This window comes from Schistocerca piceifrons, chromosome 11, assembly GCF_021461385.2.
Source record: "Schistocerca piceifrons isolate TAMUIC-IGC-003096 chromosome 11, iqSchPice1.1, whole genome shotgun sequence".
Lineage (NCBI taxonomy): Eukaryota > Metazoa > Arthropoda > Insecta > Orthoptera > Acrididae > Schistocerca > Schistocerca piceifrons.
The window spans coordinates 144,949,753-144,969,148 of record NC_060148.1 but is presented as its reverse complement, the minus strand read 5'-3'; the positions used below and the strand labels follow the sequence as shown (position 1 = coordinate 144,969,148).

Here is a 19,396-nt window from a genome sequence, read left to right as displayed (position 1 = left end):
CTACAGACATCTATCCAGACCGTCACACAGGAATTCCAAACTGCATCAGGATCCACTGCAAGTACTATGACAGTTAGACAAGAGGTGAGAAAACTTGGATTTCATAGTTGAGCGGCTACTCATAACCCACACACCTTACCAGTAAATGCCAAACGATGCCTCACTGGGTGTAAGGACAGTAAACACTTGACGATCGAACAGCAAAGAAAATGTTGTGTGGAGCGACAGATCACAGTACACAATGTGGCATCTGAGGGCAGATTGTGACAGCCCAGAGGCTCGGCAAGAGCATTTTGGAAACTATGCGACTTGTCGGGTGTTCGAGGAGTGCTGTGGTGAGCGTCTTCGACATGTGGCAAAACCGAGATGAAACCACATCCAGACATCGTGGGGTCGGGTGGCCACTCCTCGTTACAGATGTCAAACGTCGCCGGTTGGGCAGATTGGTAAAATCGGACAGGCAGAGAACTGTTGTAGAACTAACATCAGACCTCAATGCTGTGCAGCGTACAAGTGTGTCTGAACACACAGTGCACCGAACACTCCTATCGGTGAGCCTCCGCAGCCGACGATCCGTGCAGGTGCCGACACTAACACCGTGACGTCGGCAACTGCAACTGAAATGCTCACGTGACCGTCGGCACTGGACATTACTGCAGTGGCAGAGCATACCACGATCTGACGAATGCAATACCTTCTCCGTCGTGTCGAAGGGAGAACGTGAATCTGCCGTCTTTCGGGGGAACAGCTCCTCGACACCTGTACTGCGGGACAGAGACGACTCGGGGGCGGCCCCATTATGTCCTGGAGAACATTCACACGGGAATCTGTGGGTCCAATGGAGCTCTCGCAAGGCACTGTGACGGCCGAGCAGTATCGTACACCGGTTGCAGACTACGTACGCCCTTCGTGTCGATCACGTTTTCCGACGGCAGTGGCATTTTTCGACAAGATAATGTGCCGTGTCGAAAGGCCCAGTGTCACAGAGTGGTTCGAGGAAGACAGTGGCCCCACAACTCTCCAGATCTGAACCCAATCGAACACATCCGGGAGGTGACTCAACACGTGAAATCTCGTCACTCCCACCCCGGAATTTACACAAATCAGGTGACTTGTGAACAGATGTTGTCCCAACTCCCCCCAGTGACATACTGAGCCCTCACTGCCTCCGTATAATGAAACGTAACCACTATCACCCGTCCCAAATGTGGACATCCCACCTACTAAACAGGTGGCCAACCAGTGTATAGTTTTCACTTAACAATCTTGCAGAAAAACAATGGTTGCTACTCACATAAAAGAATACTCCTGTATGATTTTGCATTTTTTTGTACATTTACTTTCACTGAGGTACCGGCAACTTTACCGTAGCTATAGCTGTGCAGTACACTACATTTGTGTCATATGACATTCTTTTCCAAAATGACAACTTGCTTTCAATATCAAATCGCTCCTGACATAGCCTGGAAGCTTGTAGTCAAATATCTTCCAATGAAACCAATACAGAGGTGTGTTCAATGAATGGGTGTAACTCTGATTGCTCGGCAATGCGGGACACCGAGTTGCCGGCAACTCGTTGGCAATGTATTGCAAGCAATTTACAGGTGAGTCGCTCTGTGGAGCACTATTTAACTGCTTAAAAAGTGATTTGCAATCAACCGGTTATCAACTCACATTGGTAACGTGTTTCATTTGAGTTTCTCTGTCTGTCCGGGACCTTAAGATCAAAATTGTAATTGTGAAAATTGTAATAAATAGTGTAGTCAATGAGGAACATAATATCATTTTAAAAATTCAACAAGACTTATTCCAAAACATATACATCTGTGTAAATATACTGCTTGTAAATTATTACTATAGAAACACAGCAAAACCTTCAGCTCTGGCTGAAGAAACCGTGGTGAATCCCTTGACAGGACTCCATGGACAGAAGGTGGAGAGGTAGTTCATTTCTCATCATGGAAAGAAGAAGGTGGATATGGAGACATGCCAACAGTTCAAATACACAAATCAAAAAAAGTTTTGTATCACCCCGGTCCAAGAACTCCTGAAGATAGATGATAACTACGGATATTGTATCACAGACACAGTCCCTTCGACTGTTCAGAGATGTCACTAAAGCCGCCCGAAGATGTAAACAACCGTGCATGAGCAGCGCCAATTAGACAGGGGGGGTCCGACAGCCGATCAGTTCCAGTCATTCCACCGTCAACCACACCTAGACGGTCATTACTGCAGTTCGATAATGTCTGCATTGTTACTTTGTGCCAGGAAGGGCTCTCAACAAGGGAAGTTTCCAGGTGTGAACAAAAGCAATATTGTTCGGACACGGAGGAGATACAGACAGGAACTATCGATGACATGCCTCGATGAGGCCACCCGAGAGCTACTACTGCAGTGGACGAGTTCTACCTATGGATTATGGCTTGAAGGAACCCTGACAGCAACGACACCATGTTGAATATTGCTTTTCATGTAACCACAGGACGTCGTGTTACATCTCAAACTGTGCGCAATAGGCTGCACGATGCACAACTTCACTCCCGACGTCCGTGGAGAGTGCTATCTTTGCAACCACGACACCATGCAACACAGTACAGATGGGCCCAAATACAGGCCAAATGGTCCGCTCAGGATCGGCATCACATTCTCTTCACCAATGAGTGTCACATATCAGTTGAACCAGACAATCGTAGGAGATGTGTTTGGAGGCAACCCGGTCAGGCTGAACGCCTTAGACACACTGTTCAGCGAGTGCAGCAAGGTGGAGGTTCCCGGCTGTTTTGGGGTGGCATTACGTGGGGCCGACGTACGCCGCTGGTGGTCATGGAAGGCGCTGTAATGGCTGTACGATATGTGAATGCCATCCTCTGACCAATAGTGCAACCATATCAGCAGCAACCTCTTCACAGAAGACACTTTGCGCCCCCACCGTGCACATCTCGTGTACGACTTCCTTCAGGATAACGACATCGCTCGACTAGAGCGGCCAGCATGTTCTCCAGACATGAACCCTATCGGACATACCTGGCACAGATAGAACAGGGCTGTTTATGGACGACGTGACCCACCAACCACTCTGAGGGGTCTACGCCGAATCGCCGTTGAGGAGTGTGACAATCTGGACCTACACTGCCTCGATGAACTTGTGGATAGTATGCCACGACGAATACAGGCATGCATCAATGCAAGAGGAGGTGCTACTGGGTATTAGAGGTGCCGGTGTGTACAGCAGTCTGGACCTCCACCTCTGAAAGTCTCTCTGTATGGTGGTACAACATGCAATGTGTGGTTTTCATGAGCAATAAAAAGGGCAGAAATGATGTTTATGTTGATCTATATTCCAATTTTTTGTAGAGGTTCCAGAACTCTCGGAACTGAGGTGATGCAAAACATTTTTTTAAGTGTGTAGTTTCTGCAACTGTAATGTTGTGCAAATAACATAGTTTACTCTGCCTAACAAAGTATACAGTAACAAAGCTGCAAGACCAGGTCTTGAAAACTAAGGAATTTATGGCTGCCTGTGACAATTGCCCCAGTTTTTTTTTATCTTGGCCAGACTGGAAGGAACTTTAGTATAAGTTACCATGAATACATAAACATCTTTAAACTAAAAAACTTAAGTAAATCCGCATCTGCCTCTCTCGTGGATCACCAGACAGACGCTGTATTTCAGGGACTATAGGTAATTTAAAGATTTTACCCACAACTAGGAAAGGCAACAAAATGGACCTCCTCAAAGAACTAGAAATATATACTCACACCCAAACTTCACCACATTACATTCTCAATGACTAAGTGGAGTTAGCCAACGAACACTTTATGCACATTTTCCTCAACCTATTCACGCAATTTAAATGCAGTTGATCCCCAATGTTCCGAATTCTGAGCATGAAATGGACCTCCTGTAATTGAACGTACTATGGCCAACTTTGTAAGGAAATTAAAAAATCTTTCTGAACGTCAGCTGCTCAGTAACACTTACTTTCTGGACATGCCTCATTTTACAGAAAATCCACGGACTAGATTCATCACACATTTTACTCAGATTTTTCCTGAAATTATACATACTAGTAGTCATTACAAAACAATATTTATCTGATTATGTCAGTACCAGACAGTGTGTTCTTGTTCAAGACCAGGCAAAGCTACCTCGAACAGTGTCACAAAAGTTGCAGTACAAGTTTCACTGGAAGACAGTTTGTGTAGTATAAAAATTTTACAGGACAGCATGACTACTGTGCAAAGTTGTTACTTATTTTCACGTTACGAGTCATCCTGGCGGATGACACGTGTCTTCGAAATGGCACAGTGAGGGCAGTAATTTTGCGAGAGGAAGTACAGTGAAGAGCCAAAGAAACTGGTACACCTGCCTAATACTGTGTAGGGCCCCCGTGAGCACACAGAAGTGCCGCAACATGACATGGCACGGAGTCGACTAATGCCTGAAGCAGTGCTGGAAGTAACTGACACTGTGAATCCTGCACGGCTGTCCATAAATCCGTAAGAGTACGAGGGGGTGGAGATCTCTTCTGGACAGCACGTCGCAAGGCATCCCAGATATGCTCAATAATGTTCATGTCTGGGGAGTTTGGTGGCCAGCAGAAGTATTTAAACTTGGAAGAGTGTACCTCTGTAGCAATTCTGGACATGTGGGGTATCGTATTGTCCTGCTGGAATTACCCAAGTCCGTCGGAATGCGCAAGGGACACAAACGGATGCAGGATACTTATGTACATATCTCCTTTCAGACTCGTATCTAAACGTATCAGGGGGTCCCATATCACCCCAAACCGCACACGCCCCACACCATTACAGAGCCTCCACCAGCTCGAACAGTCCCCTGCTGACATGCAGAGTCCGCGGATTCCATACCCGAACCCACGTATTCACTCCACACAATTTGAAATGAGACTCGTCTGACCAGGCAACACATTTTCAGTCATCAACAGACTAATGTCGGTGTCGACAAGCCCAGGCGAAGCTTAAAGCCGTGTGTGGTGCAGTCATCAAGGATACACGAGTGGGTGTTCGGCTCTGGAGGCCCATATCCGAGATGTTTCCTCGAGTGGTTGGCACGCTGACGGTTGAGCATTGAAATCTGCAGCAATTTGCAGAAGGGTTCCACTTCTGTCATGCTGAACAATTCTCTTCAGCTGTCACCGATCATGTTCTCGCAAGATCTTTTTCCGGCGGCAGCGATTTCAGAGATTTGTTGTTTTACCGGATGCCTGACATACACGACACACTCGTGAAATGGTCGTACGGGAAAATCCCCAATTCTTCGCTACCTGGGAGATGCTGTGTCCCACCACTCGTGCCCCGACTATAACACCACGTTCAAACTCAATTAAATCTCGATACCTGCCGTCGTAGCAGCAGTAACCGATGTGACAATTGTGCCAGACACTTGTCGTCTCAGAGGCGTCGCTGACCACAGCGTCGTATTCTGCCTGTTTATATATCTCTGCATTTGAATATGCATGCCTGTACCAGTTTCTTTGGCATTTCAGTGTATCTGCAGAGATGTAGTTGTAAGCTCAGTGTATCATCTGATCAGGTCAGATTAGTGTGTTGGCCCAGGAATAAGAACCAATGATGAGATTGACTACGGAAACACAAAAAGACTGTACTGTATCCATTCCTAATTCCGATTCTGTTAAGAAAGATGAAAGAATTTGTAACAGGATGATTCTCGAATTTAATTTGAAGAATATGTTTGCACAATTACCACAATTACCTGAGAAGAGTCACACTCCCCGCCAGGGTTTCGACTGCCTCTCGTTGTGCACTGAAATGAGGAATGTCCTACACACTATTCTTCCCACCCCTCCCACAGTGCTAGTACGCCTCCCACCGAACATACACAGTATCCCGGTCCATACCTGGTCCCAATCCCCTGCCTGTGGCTCTTCTCCCTGTAATATGACCTACACGCAAGACCTGACCCACACACACTCCCACCACCACCTACTCCAGTCCAGTCACAAGCATCACCTATCCCATCAAAGGCAGGGCTACCTGTGAAACCAGCCTAACAATCTATAAACTAAGCTACAACCACTGTGTTGCGTTCTACGTGGGCACGACAACTGACAAGCTGTCTGTCTGCACGAACAGCCACCGACAAACTGTGGCTGAGAAACAGCTCGACCACCTAGTTGACGACTGTCCTGCCCGACACAATGTTCTTCACTTCACAGTCTGCGCCATCTCGACTCTTCCTACCCACAACAGCCTTTCTGAACTGTGCTGGTAGGAACTGTTCCTGCAGTATACTGTATTTACTCGAATCTAAACCGTACTCAAATCTAACCCGCACCTGAAAAATGAGACTCGAAATAAAGGGAAAAAAAATTTCCCAAATCTAAGCCACACCTGAAATTTTAGACTCGAGATTCAAGGGGGAAGAAAAGTTTTGCGCCGCACCCCCAAATCGAAACAAAGTTGGTCCATTGTAATATGAGACACAATTTAGGTCAAATGAATGACGATACAGCCACAGTAGTTTGGTTCGACTCGTAAGCTTAGCAATTAACCTTTACCAGTTAGCTATTGCTATGCATCAGGCGCTCCGTCCGTATTTATACGGGTACCCTTCGTTTTTCACGTGCTTCGTCTGGTTTGAATTGATTGCTTATGTTTCTTTGATCTGGTAAGTGCCGTTTTCTTTGTTATAGGTGTTTACGTCACTCTAAGCTGAAAATCCATTACTGTATTGTGTCATGCATTGTTTGTCACATTCTGATAGTGCGTGTTTACGGCCTGTCGCCGAACGCGTCACGGCTCACTTTTGTGCGCGCTACCGCCACTTACAATTTAAAAAAAAGAGAGGAATCGTCTCATTAGCAAAACAATGGCAAGAGACTGCTATCTGTTGTTACTTACACTGCTGCTTTCTTTGATAATGATTAACAAGAACCAAATAATAGACTGCATATGGTAGAACATGTTCTGAACGTGAGTTAGGAGAAAATTTTTCTCCGTTATAAATCTTTGTGACCGCTTCTTTAGTACATCAAATTCTGCACAGAAATTAGAGTCATCTTAGATTTAAAAATCTAGTCAGTTGCCGTGCTTCATTTCTGACTATATCACTATTAGGCATAAGAATAATATAAATATAAACATGACATGATATGTATATTCTTCCGTGTTTGCTGTCATCTCACTCTAGTTTTGTGGTTTATTAGGCAGACGGGATTTAAATGAGACAGCAGCAAACACGAAAGAATACATGGCAAAATGTTTATATTCGAATTATTCTTATGGTGAAGAGAATACTGCATGTGATTCACATTTCATCAGGTTCCTATTAGCAACCATCTCTTCTCAAAGGTAGGAAAAAATTCAGAACGTAGAGTTGGTCATATTGAGAAACATCCCAAACAGTCTTGCCAGTCGGATTTTCATAGTACATTGAAATTCTGCTACATTCGAAGATGAACAAAACGGAATTTGTATGTACTTCATTGGCTAATGTACGAAAATGCGGTGGTCGAAACTCGGGGCGGAGAAAAAAAAAGCTCGTCTTCCACCCTTGTTTTTTAAATTTATTTACTGACGCACAGGTTTTGGTGCCAGTATTTATCTTTGTACCTACAAGGCATGCCTGTGTAGCGCTACATATATTCGGTGGCGGAAGTTAGTTGTGGCAGCACCTACCAACATTTTTCAGAATTTCCGCTTGCTTTGCACTCGATTCTAAGCCACAGGCGGTTTTTTGGATTACAAAAAGCGGAAAAAAAGTGCGGCTTAGATTCGAGTAAATACGGTATCCTTACTTTAACCCTCCTGACCTCAACCTCCATTAGTCATTATCCTAATTATCCTACAAACACCTATCCTCTTCCCTGTTCCCCGTCAAGCACCACACAGCCCTCTGCTCCGCTAATGCACCCAGTGTTTTTATTTGTCTACTTTCTTGCCCCCGTCCACCGTCTGACCTCCCAACTGCCCTAAGCTCTCTCCACGTTCACACGAGCAGCTCTTTACTGCCCCCACCCCTACCTGCTATCTCTCCTCCTCCCCACCCCAGCCTCCTATTTGCCCCCACCACCTTGACTGCTTCTCCCATCCAGTGCTGCTGCTTTTAGTCGGAGATCAGCAGCCAGAGATTGTAGTCACGGGTATGAGATGTGTGTGTTTTCATGTCGTCTAGTTCCGAAGGAGGTCTTTTTGGTCCAAAGTTTACTTGTTTGACAGTCTTTTTGTCACTTCTATCTGCAACTTGACATCTCCACTACACATTGAGTAACACTCTATCCTTTTCACAATATTATCATTATTCCATCCTGGATTTTCCATTGTTTGATTTTGAAAAGAGTCTTATTTACTCAAGAAAGTGAATACTGTGATAAATTCTTGTCTTGGAGCAGATACTGCATAATTCAGTGAAGGAGTCCACAATGGACAGTGCCACTACTGCCACGATCAGCTAAACAAAAAAGTAGTTAACATTCATGATAAATCTAACACACACACACACACACACACACACACACACACACACACACACACAGAGAGAGAGAGAGAGAGAGAGAGAGAGAGAGAGAGAGAGAGAGAGAGAGATGTGCTTTCCCACACTAGACCAATTCTGAGCTGACAGTGACACATATACTGGAATAACACAGTAATAAGCAACTGATTGACTACAAGAGCTCTTACCCCTTTACAAGACCCGAGGGTCCTATCTGCGTGCCAAACATCAGGTTGAATTCTATCGGCTCAGTCAGTTCGTTCCCAGTCAGTGGCGATTTGATTGAGAATTTTTTCAGGACGGCTGCCATTTCATCTTTTTTCATGCCATCGAGCTGCAAGAAGTAAAAATGAGGAGACTTACTGAAAATGAGGCATCACAACTGAAATCATATCAACACACATATATAAATCCTTGGGAGTTAGACTAACACAGTTTCAAGAAAACATTAAACTTGACATAATAATAATCTGTTGCGCACCTCCTTCTAGACAATTTAATTGATGTTCATTTCAATAACAATGGAAGACGTGTGTGTGTGTGTGTGTGTGTGTGTGTGTGTGTTTTCTGTCAAGCATGTCCAAAATAATAGATACCATTCTGATCCTGCAGCCATTACGAATGTGGGTAAGCTGACAATCTGGATCTGATGGGAAGTGTGCTAGGGAATTCTGAGCAGTTGTGACAATCACTGTGTCTGGACGGCTCAGTGTGCCTAGTAAGCAGCAAACAGGTTCGAATTTCGGACCGGCACAAATTTTCAACTTTCGCCATTAATGCAAATCAATACCCCCAAGTAGCTAAATGTCTTAAGTCCTTCACATCTTGGTAAAATATTATTATTATTATTATTATTTATCATACGGTTATAAATATACAATTCACAGTAATATTTACACAACAAAGTACAAAAGAAATAGGCAAGAACTCTGGTCTCAATTGACCTTAAAGGATGATGTCAAAAGAGCATATTTATTCCAATGTTTTTAGCGGGGCATTGGTGATATCCTACCAGTCATGAAACACCTCTCAGTATGTTCCTCTACAATTCAGACCGTGGTCTGAACTGGAGCCTACCAGGTAGCCATTGCTATGCGTCACGCGCTCTGTCCATATTTATACGGGTACCCTTCCTTTTTCGCGTGCTTCGTCTGGTTTGAATTGATTGCTTATTTTTCTTTGATCTGATAAGTGCTGTTCTCTTTGTTATAGGTGTTTACGTCACTCAAAGCTGAAAATCCATTACTGTACTGTGTCATGCATTGTTTGTCGCATTCTGATAATGAGAGTTTACGACCTGTCGCCACTTGCGGCATGGCTGGCTTTTGTGCGCGCTACCGCTGCTAAAGAGAGAGAGAGAGAGAGAGAGAGAGAGAGAGAGAGAGGAATCGTCTCATTAGCGAAACAATGGCAAGATACTGCTATTTGTTGTTACTTACACTGCTGCTTTCTTTGATAATGATCAACAAGAACCAAAAAATAGAGTACGTATGATAGAAGATGTTCTGAACGAGTGTTTAGCGAAAATTTTTCTCCGTTTGAAAATCTTTGCAGATGCCTCTTAGGTACATTACATTCTGCACAGAAATTAGAGTCATCTTAGATTTAAAAATCTAATCAATTGCTGTGCTTCATTTCTGACTGTATCACTATTCAGCATAAGAATAATATGAAATAAACGTGACATATGTATATTCTTCCCCGTTTGCTGTTGTCTCACTCTAATTTCGTAGTTTATTAGGCAGACAGGATTTAAATGAGATAGCAGCAAACACGAAAGAATACATGGCAAAATGTTTATATTTGTATTATTATTATTGTTATGGTGAAGAGAATACTGCATGTGATTCACAATTCATAAAAGTTCCTATTAGCAACCATCTCTTCTCACAGGCAGGAAAAAATTCAGAACGCAGAGAAGAAGAGACTTCGAAGGGGATTAAAGATTTGTGCTTAAAATATGAATAAATAAGCAAAAAAAGTCCAGTTTCTTTCAGGTACACCCTCCTACATATGTAGCTCGTGCAAAAGCGAGACAGAAAGTAACTTTTTACACGAGCCCATTCGACAGTTACTTGTCATGCCGTCTGTTTATCTCTCTTTCTTCTCGTCTCCTAAAAACCTCCAAAGCCGGACGCCAAAGAACGAGTTGCCCCACACGGAACGTGGAGGTTTTCACATGCGGTCTCGCACTGCCTATCGACGGCAACAGAAATTTAATTTTCAGTCTTTCGTATAATTATTGACCATTAAGAGGTATAATCTTATTTTAAAGGCCTAGCACATTAAGACAAGTATTAATGTTATAATCTGTGTATACATCTCGAGGCAGTGTAGCTCACGGTGTGCGAATTACCCAGATATGAGAGCACTTACTGACTTCTTACAAACTTTACACATAATTTCAAACTTTTTCTCTCATATACGAGGTGGATCACCTAAAACTTTTGCCACAAACACTGTGGAAATGGAAATGGCTTTTCGTGTGAGGTTTTCACAATACGCATCGGTACTCGGGGGCTCGTACTGTTAGGCAATTGACAGATTGTAATAATACTTAGAAAGTGTATTTTTTGTGCAAATATACATTCTCTTAAGCAGAACAATGCCTACTGATGTTAATGCGTTAAAAGTAGGACAAATCAGAACATCACCGGTGTCTGTCCCAGGATTCCAGCGTGAGTTGTTTTAGCACACACAAAAGAACAACACAGGTGAATACAATACTTTTGTGGATTCTGACCAGTAGCTAGACAACAGACCGTCACAGGTCGTGTTCAAAATGACCGTCAGCACCAGCAATACAATCTTCCAGTCCGGTATGGAAAGAGTGCTGTTCACGTGCTAGCATTTCAGCAGAGATGTCTGAGCGGTCACTAGTAATACAACATTTCTTACCGTCAGGTGTAGTCGGTATGTCCTCGTAGATAGCACCTTTTAGCTTTCCCCACAGAAAAAGGTCTACAGGCACCAAATCCAGGGAACAGACTGGCCGAGTTACAGGTCATCTGCGTCCAATCCGATTTGGGAACAATTTGTGAAGGCACGCTGTACTACTTCGTGCACTACGGGCCAGACAGCCGTCGTGTCGGTGCCGCAGGTTCCTCCTAGTCTGCCGAGGAACGTATTCCGGAACCTGTGGAAGACGGCACGCCAGGAGGCTGCGCCGCTCGTGAGCCTTCGGTGTCCCCTCTGTGGAGAATGGCCCTAAGAGCTGATGGTGCACTATCCCACACCGTACGTTTACATTCCGTGGGTGCCGACATTCGACCTGACAGAGCCGATGGCGACCGTCGACACATCACTAGTGCACGTTTCGGCAGTTTACCTGGTCACGATCAGTAACTGTGGCTTCGTCACTAAACGAGATACACTATACGTCTGGATTCTTCTGTCTTAATGCCCATGTACCTAGTTCTCACAATTGTTTCCCTGCAGCTCTCAATGGAGAGAAATGTGATAGGGACGAAACTGATGTTGACAGAGAATGCACAGAACCCTCGCCTGCCTCACGCCACTCCTTGTGTGAATGTGCTGGATCTAATGTGCAAATCTACTGCAACAACAGTAAGCACATTAATTTCCCCTCTTCTGTCGTCACATTTTCTTCTGTTACACTGTCTACCACTTTCACATTATAACATTACAGGGCCGTATAACATTACAGGTCGGGATTGATCTAGGAGTTCTTGAATATCTTATTTGTATCTGGCAGTTGGTATGGAGAAATTGAAACTTGGGGGATTTCTTTATATATTTTTGCACGATTAAGTCCCAATGCTATGCACAGCTATGCCCATGTACATAGATCTCACAATTGTTTCCCTGCGTGCGATTTGCGATCTGTTGTGTGTTACTTTCCGATAATAAATCTTTTATTAGCGTTAAAATATAATGACGATAAATGTTTTAGATCATTTGGAATAATATTTTAATAACTACGTAGATGACGTGACATCATTTGTTTACTCTTAGCGGAAAAAAAAGAGTGTGTGTTAATTGTGCGTTTATGGACGGTCAGTGTCAGGATCAGTGATTATGATTCCAGAAATAATTGATTGATGAAGTTCAATTGCACACAATCGTGTAGGGCTAATTATGACCTTGAAATTGGTTGTAGATGTATGCAGGACACTTTGGTGACAGGCTGGTAAGCGTCGTGAGTGTGTCGCGGTATCAAGACTGCTTTCGCACAGCCGATGGTTTGCTTTAAATTCACGAAAATACAATTTACGCGAATTCTTAATTATCATGAAAGGGTAGAATATCTGAGTAGCCACTTGGAAGGACGTAAGTTTGGATAGAGAGATCATTTTCAAAATCCAATATAAATCTTGTTGATCGAAGTAGCCTAGCAACCCAAAAGCCTAACAACCCAAAAGCTCATACGTGGTTATCAGCAGAAACGGTTTACTATTTTTTATGCACACGTTTACACTCTACATCGAGGTGTGGATGATTTGTGGGTGTGAAATAAATATTTGAAAGCATTTGATTAAATAAATAGGAAAAATACAAAGAAGTTTATTCGTATATTTTGTTACTTCACGAACAGTGATATTTTCTTACAGTGGTGTAGAGCCCTACGTATTATTAACGTTGTGACAGACTGATCGTAAGTGCTCTCATTACAAGTCGAGTTTTGGACCTGATTACGAGTAGCAGGTTCTTAAACTCTCAAAGGTTAAGTGAAGAATAAAAACACACTTAAACAACGCTGCATCGAAACCCACTATCTTTATCCTATATTAAGCTAGCTATTCGGGAATCAGGTGATACTGTGGCCGTTGTAGTTGTCGACAACAAATAGGAAAACACGAACGTAAACATTTCTCATGCTCTGATACCGATGAGGGAAAGAAGAGACGACAATGACGACATACACGTGTACATATACAAATGGTATACTTGGCACCTTACAATACTACAAAAACAATGGACGTCACAGTATAATGTAACCGGTCAAAGAGGATGTTAAACAATTGCCGAGGAGGTTAACATCTACAGGGATATCTCGCTGGATACACCATACGAGAATAAACTGCGCTTTTCCCCGCACTCTCCATACTCCACGAACAAGTGGGCTTTATCTGCACCGATAATCCCCATCGTCTACTACTGCTCAGACTGTCACATACTAACTGACTGGCAAATAGCAATGCACTCGAGAAACACACAGGCACACGGTAAGCAAACACGACAGCATCGTACCTTGTAACTACGCAAGTTCAATGACACGAACAAATGTTGGTGTGGAAACTTTTCAAAATAAGATATCTTGTAAATGGTTCACACTATAATCCTCACAGAAACACCATTAACATCCTAATTTACCCTACTTTTAGTCTGTTGATGTCAACAGGCACTGCTCTATTCAAAAAGTGTAAGTTTTCACAAAGAATGCACCAACTAAGTATTATTACAATCTGACGAATGGCTAACAATATGCACATCAATATCGCCTTCGATTTGTGGTAGAAGTTTTAGGGGATTCACCTTGCGTGTTTAATGTCAAATGCAGGTCGAGTCAGGAGGGGCTGACAGCATCAACGATTCGGAACAAAAGACTTCGCACAAACGTATGCCCTATTCCAAATGGTTTCCGAGATAGAGCACCTTTAATGTCACTTTTGTAGGTTTTTCTCAAATAACTTAAAACTGTTGCCACCATCGAAAACCTGCCACAGTACAAAATTAAAGTGTATTAAATTTCCTACAAAAAAAAAATGGTACTATTGATTTTTTTTTCTCTAGGGCTGATAGTCTGCGCAAAGAGAGCAAGAGAGGACTGACAATCCCACACAACGGGCACAAGCTGAAGCTCAGTTAGTTTTTGTAGGCCAATTTGAGGCAGTTACACAACTCGACAGACCACAAGCGTCCTGCTCAAATTGTTCGTGTCTAATTCCTCTATACAAGTTGGTTGTTGTTGTCGTTGTTGTGGTCTTCAGTCCTGAGACTGGTTTGATGGAGCTCTCCATGCTACTCTATCCTGTGCAAGCTTCTTCATCTCCCAGTACCTACTGCAACCTACATCCCTCTGAATCTGCTTAGTGTATTCGTCTCTCGGTCTCCCTCTATGATTTTTACCCTCCACGCTGCCCTCCAATGCTAAATTTGTAATCCCCTTATACCTCAGAATGTGCCCTACCAACCGATCCCTTCTTCTTGTCAAGTTGTGCCACAAGCTCCTCTTCTCCCCAATTCTATTCAATACCTCCTCATTAGTTATGTGATCTACCCATCTAATCTTCAGCATTCTTCTGTTGCACCACATTTCGAAAGCTTTTCTTCTCTTCTTGTCTAAACTATTTATCGTCCATGTTTCACTTCCGTACATGGCCACACTCCATACAAATACTTTCAGAAACAACTTGCTGACACTTAAATCTATACTCGATGTTAACAAATTTCTCTTCTTCAGAAACGTTTTCCTTGCCATTGCCAGCCTACATTTTATATCCTCTCTACTTTGACCATCGTCAGTTATTTTGCTCCCCAAATGGCAAAACTCCTTTACTACTTCAAGTGTCTCATTCCCTAATCTAATTCCCTCAGCATCATCCAACTTAATTCGACTACATTCCATTATCCTCGTTTTGCTTTTTTTGGTGTTCATCTTATATCCTCCTTTCAAGACACTGTCCATTCCGTTCAACTGCTCTTACAAGTCCTTTACTGCCTGTGACAATTACAATGTCATTGGCGAACCTCAACGTTTTTATTTCTTCTCCACGGATTTTAATACCTACTCCGAATTTTTCTTTTGTTTCCTTTACTGCTTGCTCAATATCCAAATTGAACAACATCGGGGAGAGGCTACAACCCTGTCTCACTCCCTTCCCAACCACTGCTTCCCTTTCATGTCCCTTGACTCTTATATATGCCGTCTGGTTTCTGTACAAATTGTAAATAGGCTTTCGCTCCCTGTATCTTGCCCCTGCCACCTTTAGAATTTGAAAGAGAGTATTCCAGTCAACATTGTCAAAAGCTTTCTCTAATGCTAGAAACGTAGGTTTGCCTTTCCTTACTCTTTCTTCTAAGATAAGTCGTAAGGTCAGTATTGCCTCACTTGTTCCAATATTTCTACGGAATGCAAACTGATCTTCCCCGAGGTCGGCTTCTACCAGTTTTTCCATTCGTCAGTAAAGAATTCGCGTTAGTATTTTGCAGCTGTGACTTATTAAACTGGTACATTGTAAAAAAGACCATGTCTTCAATAATACAGAAAATAAATAGAAATTTAAATTAAACGTGTTCTACCTCAGTTTTCGGAATAAAGGATATATCTGTGTGAGTTTTTTTGTTCAGAATTGCCAGTACTATCACCCCTCAAAGCATGAGCTTTCCTCCCTATTCACCCTGCATTTAACATTAAGCATATCATTGCGGGCTCTAAAATATGTGCCTTATGATGTGTGAGCTCTTGTTCAGTAGAAGAGATGTGTTTCACAGAAGCAAAGATGAGCAGGGGCTCATAGCTCTTAAGGACTGCAATATAGAGCCCATGTTAAGTGGCCATTCCTTTAATGGTTTTGGTCCATAGAACCAGCTCTCAAAATATGGAAAGTAAAGAACTTGGAGTAGAACAGGTCCACTGTCAAACGAACCAGAACAATTTTTGCTCGTAAGCTTCGACAGTCATTTCTGGACCGGGTCGCTTACCTCAAATTGACGCATTTACCCTTCTCCGTTACCTCCGGAAGTATGTAATATCGACACAGCATCACCCCACAGGTAAAACTTGACGAGGGTACACCAAAGTTGTCACTAGTTGTTGCCGATGCTGTGCCACCGCCAGTCCGTTAATGCGAGGAGCTAGCTGCGTTACCTTGACAATTATGTCACGGCACTCCTCTTTCACCTCCGGTGTCGTCTTGCGGTCGGCGCACAGCTTCTCGAGGTGGGCCTTTATCAGGTGGTCCAGCCGGAAGCACTCGCCGTTCACCACGTCCTTCACCATCAGGTCTGCAAACCGGTCCACGTGTCCCGAAGCTCTGCGTGCGGGAAAAGCGATAAATCTTATTAGACAAGTATCACCTCAGTCGAGGACAGCACAACTTATATCACAGTGTTACTAGCTTCTCACTATCTTTCAGAGCAGTTCGACAGAATGGATAGAGTCTGCATAAATCTAAGTGCAGAAGGTATGTGTTTGGAGTGTACCCTTTAGGGTAGTTAAATGTGGATGTACGCAAGGTGTTTAAAAAAAAATGTTCCATTAAAAAAAAGTGGGCAAAATTGGGTTTTTATGGGTTTTATTAAAGTTTTTGAGATTTTTTTCATACTGACAAACAGTGCTGTTTAGATTCCTACGGTTAATTTATTCTAAAAACTAATCATTTTTTACAAGTACTTTATTAGTGCCTCATTACTTGCCATGCCAGCACTGCATCCATTGATAGAATCCACTCCATCTATGGCCTTGTTTGATCAAAATTAATAAATAACTTAGGACAGTATAGAATCTAGACATTAGTGAAGATTTATAAATCTCTGCATTTAACCTACATTGTACTTTACGATAATTAGAATTCTACATCAAGTTTAAGTTTTTCTTCTGGAAGTGTATGATTATAAGACAAGGTTCTTCCTCAAATTCATCATTCAAAAACTGTGGGGCCATCTTATATTCACATATTAAACTATTACTGCCGAGGTCAACACTTTTACGTCGGTTAATAGATTGCTATAGGGGTTATTTTACATTCACCGAAGAAGACTGGGTGATTGAGGTCACATGCAGATTTATACTGAAAAATTTGGAGGATGGGTACACAGGCCAAACAATGTGCTCAAACAAGTTCAAGATTTCCCGATACACCGAAGTGCTCTATACAATATCGACCTAGCTCGAACAATCGCGTGACTTTTGACTCACACTGCTGTAGTGTAAGGGATATGTGAGAAATTATAAACTAACCACCCCGACAATCTACTGCTACACTTAAAAATCTATGAACTTCGTGAAACTCGGGAGTACATAGAATTTAATGCTTGCTGTCATTTTAGAAACTCTTCTTGTATTTGACCAGATTTGCAATAAAAAATCTCATACACGTACTGATACCGTATACAATCATTTATGGCGCTTCCCTTAAAAAAAAAGTAGCACTAGATTCTGAATACAAGTAAATATTTTATTCAAATATGAGATACTGTAATGATTTAACAAGGTTGCAAATGAGAAATTCAGTCTTGCTCACATATTAGAATACCAGGTAAAGATGTTACCACCTTTTAATTATCTTTAGTACAAGATGGTGACATTCAGATGAAGCAGGAAAGAAAATTAATCCAAAATCACATGTCTACAAAACTAAATAAATCATATCAATTGTTACCAAAGCAATAAATTACAGCATCAAGACCAGTTGTGGACAGTGTACCAACAGACACCACTAGATCGCAGGATGATTGAAAGTTTGAATATTTTACTGTATCATCATTGAAATCTTTTATTTATATATTAGTTGGCAGTGTTACATATGACCCACACCTTACTTGCTCAAAAACATTACAGAAGGGTTGGAAGGGGAACAGTGACACCCTCTTGGCTGACTAGGAAGAGTGTAGGGATGGAAGTAGTGAGCAGGTAGCAAATTACATCTTGCTGCCATGGGAACCTATACCGCATTCTTTGGCTTTTTATGAACATCTAGTACATTTAAACTACACTTTGCCTGTATCTCTCTGAACTCACTTCAAAACTGGGTGGATACGCTACAGTGGTATACATTTCTGCAGGAGAAGGTAAAAGTATACATAGGAGCCAATGGCGTACTTCCACATTTCTCAGTACTCATTGTGAGGTATGACAGGAATGAAAGAGGGTGTGTCAGATCCCTGTTCTAAGCAGCCAACGAGGGAGTGGCAGGCAGACAATGTTTTTGGAAACGAGAAACACTATAACATTCTCACGTCAGTATAGAAGCAATATCTAATGTGTATTCTGATTCTTAAGTTCCACCGTAACGACAACCTCAGGTATTGCAATGTACTCGGAGGAAATGGCGAAATATTTGTGACAACTGCTATTAGGATAATGCTAATAATTAATATCACAGATGGGAGGCTTATTACGCAAAAATGGCAGGGAAGATAAAAGTTAATATAAACCAATTGTTTTTAATTTTATTTCTTCTTGTATTATCAAAATGTAGACAATCAACAAATGGCCTAATTTTAAAATAGGTATAATGCTAATGTTTCAGGCACATACTTAATTTCACTAAAACGGCCTGTAATTTTGATTAGTCAGAATATGTTAATAACAATTTTTTCTTAAGGAACCTCTTTAAAAACAAAAAAGAGGGAGGGGGGGGTCATCTTACATTCAGGTAAATGAGATAACTGTGTTTCTTATATGGCAAGAAAAAATATAACAAAATATTAATTTTAAAAAATTAATTTCGATTTACTTTTATCTTTCGTATAAATCTGTGTCAGCTTGTCTATGGTGCAATAGGTATTTAGAGTATGGTTGTATGGCAATTACCATTTTAAAAAAATGCACATCTTGGAACAACAAATACATTTTTGAAACGATTGCACAGTCAATATAAATAGATCATTTTGTCTTTTGCTTTTTAATTGCTAGATTGCCACTTTCACATATTTAAATATTGTAACAGATAAATATAATTAAATTCACATTCACAAAAATTCTGAGTGAAGAAAGAAAGATGGGAGAAAAATGAGGGCAAATGAACATGTTGATATGATTATCAAAATGAGGTAATAAATGAATAGAAATATAAAATTACCTTTAAACCTCTTTATTAAATAAAACAAATGATAAAAATAATTTTATTAAAGGTGTGAAAATAAAAGAATTCATAGTACCTGACAAGAGTTGAACCCATAACCTTCAGCACGTGTAGATATTATTCTGTCCACCTCACCACACAACCATTC

General features: G+C 41.9%; 1 protein-coding gene across 2 annotated transcripts in view; it reads right to left on the bottom strand.

The window, feature by feature from the left end:
* LOC124720495 (glycine--tRNA ligase) overlaps positions 1–19,396 on the bottom strand; it is a 148,386-nt gene that overhangs the window by 95,326 nt on the left and 33,664 nt on the right. For both annotated transcript variants that reach the window (XR_007006175.1, XM_047245854.1), the window contains exons 4-5: positions 16,311–16,476; positions 8,668–8,813 (exon numbers count right to left, since the gene is read on the bottom strand). Coding sequence is in view for 1 of the 2 variants with exons in the window: in XM_047245854.1 (XP_047101810.1) it covers positions 8,668–8,813; positions 16,311–16,476 (312 nt within the window). In the remaining variant the exon portion in view is untranslated. The remainder of the gene's footprint in view (positions 1–8,667; positions 8,814–16,310; positions 16,477–19,396) is intronic.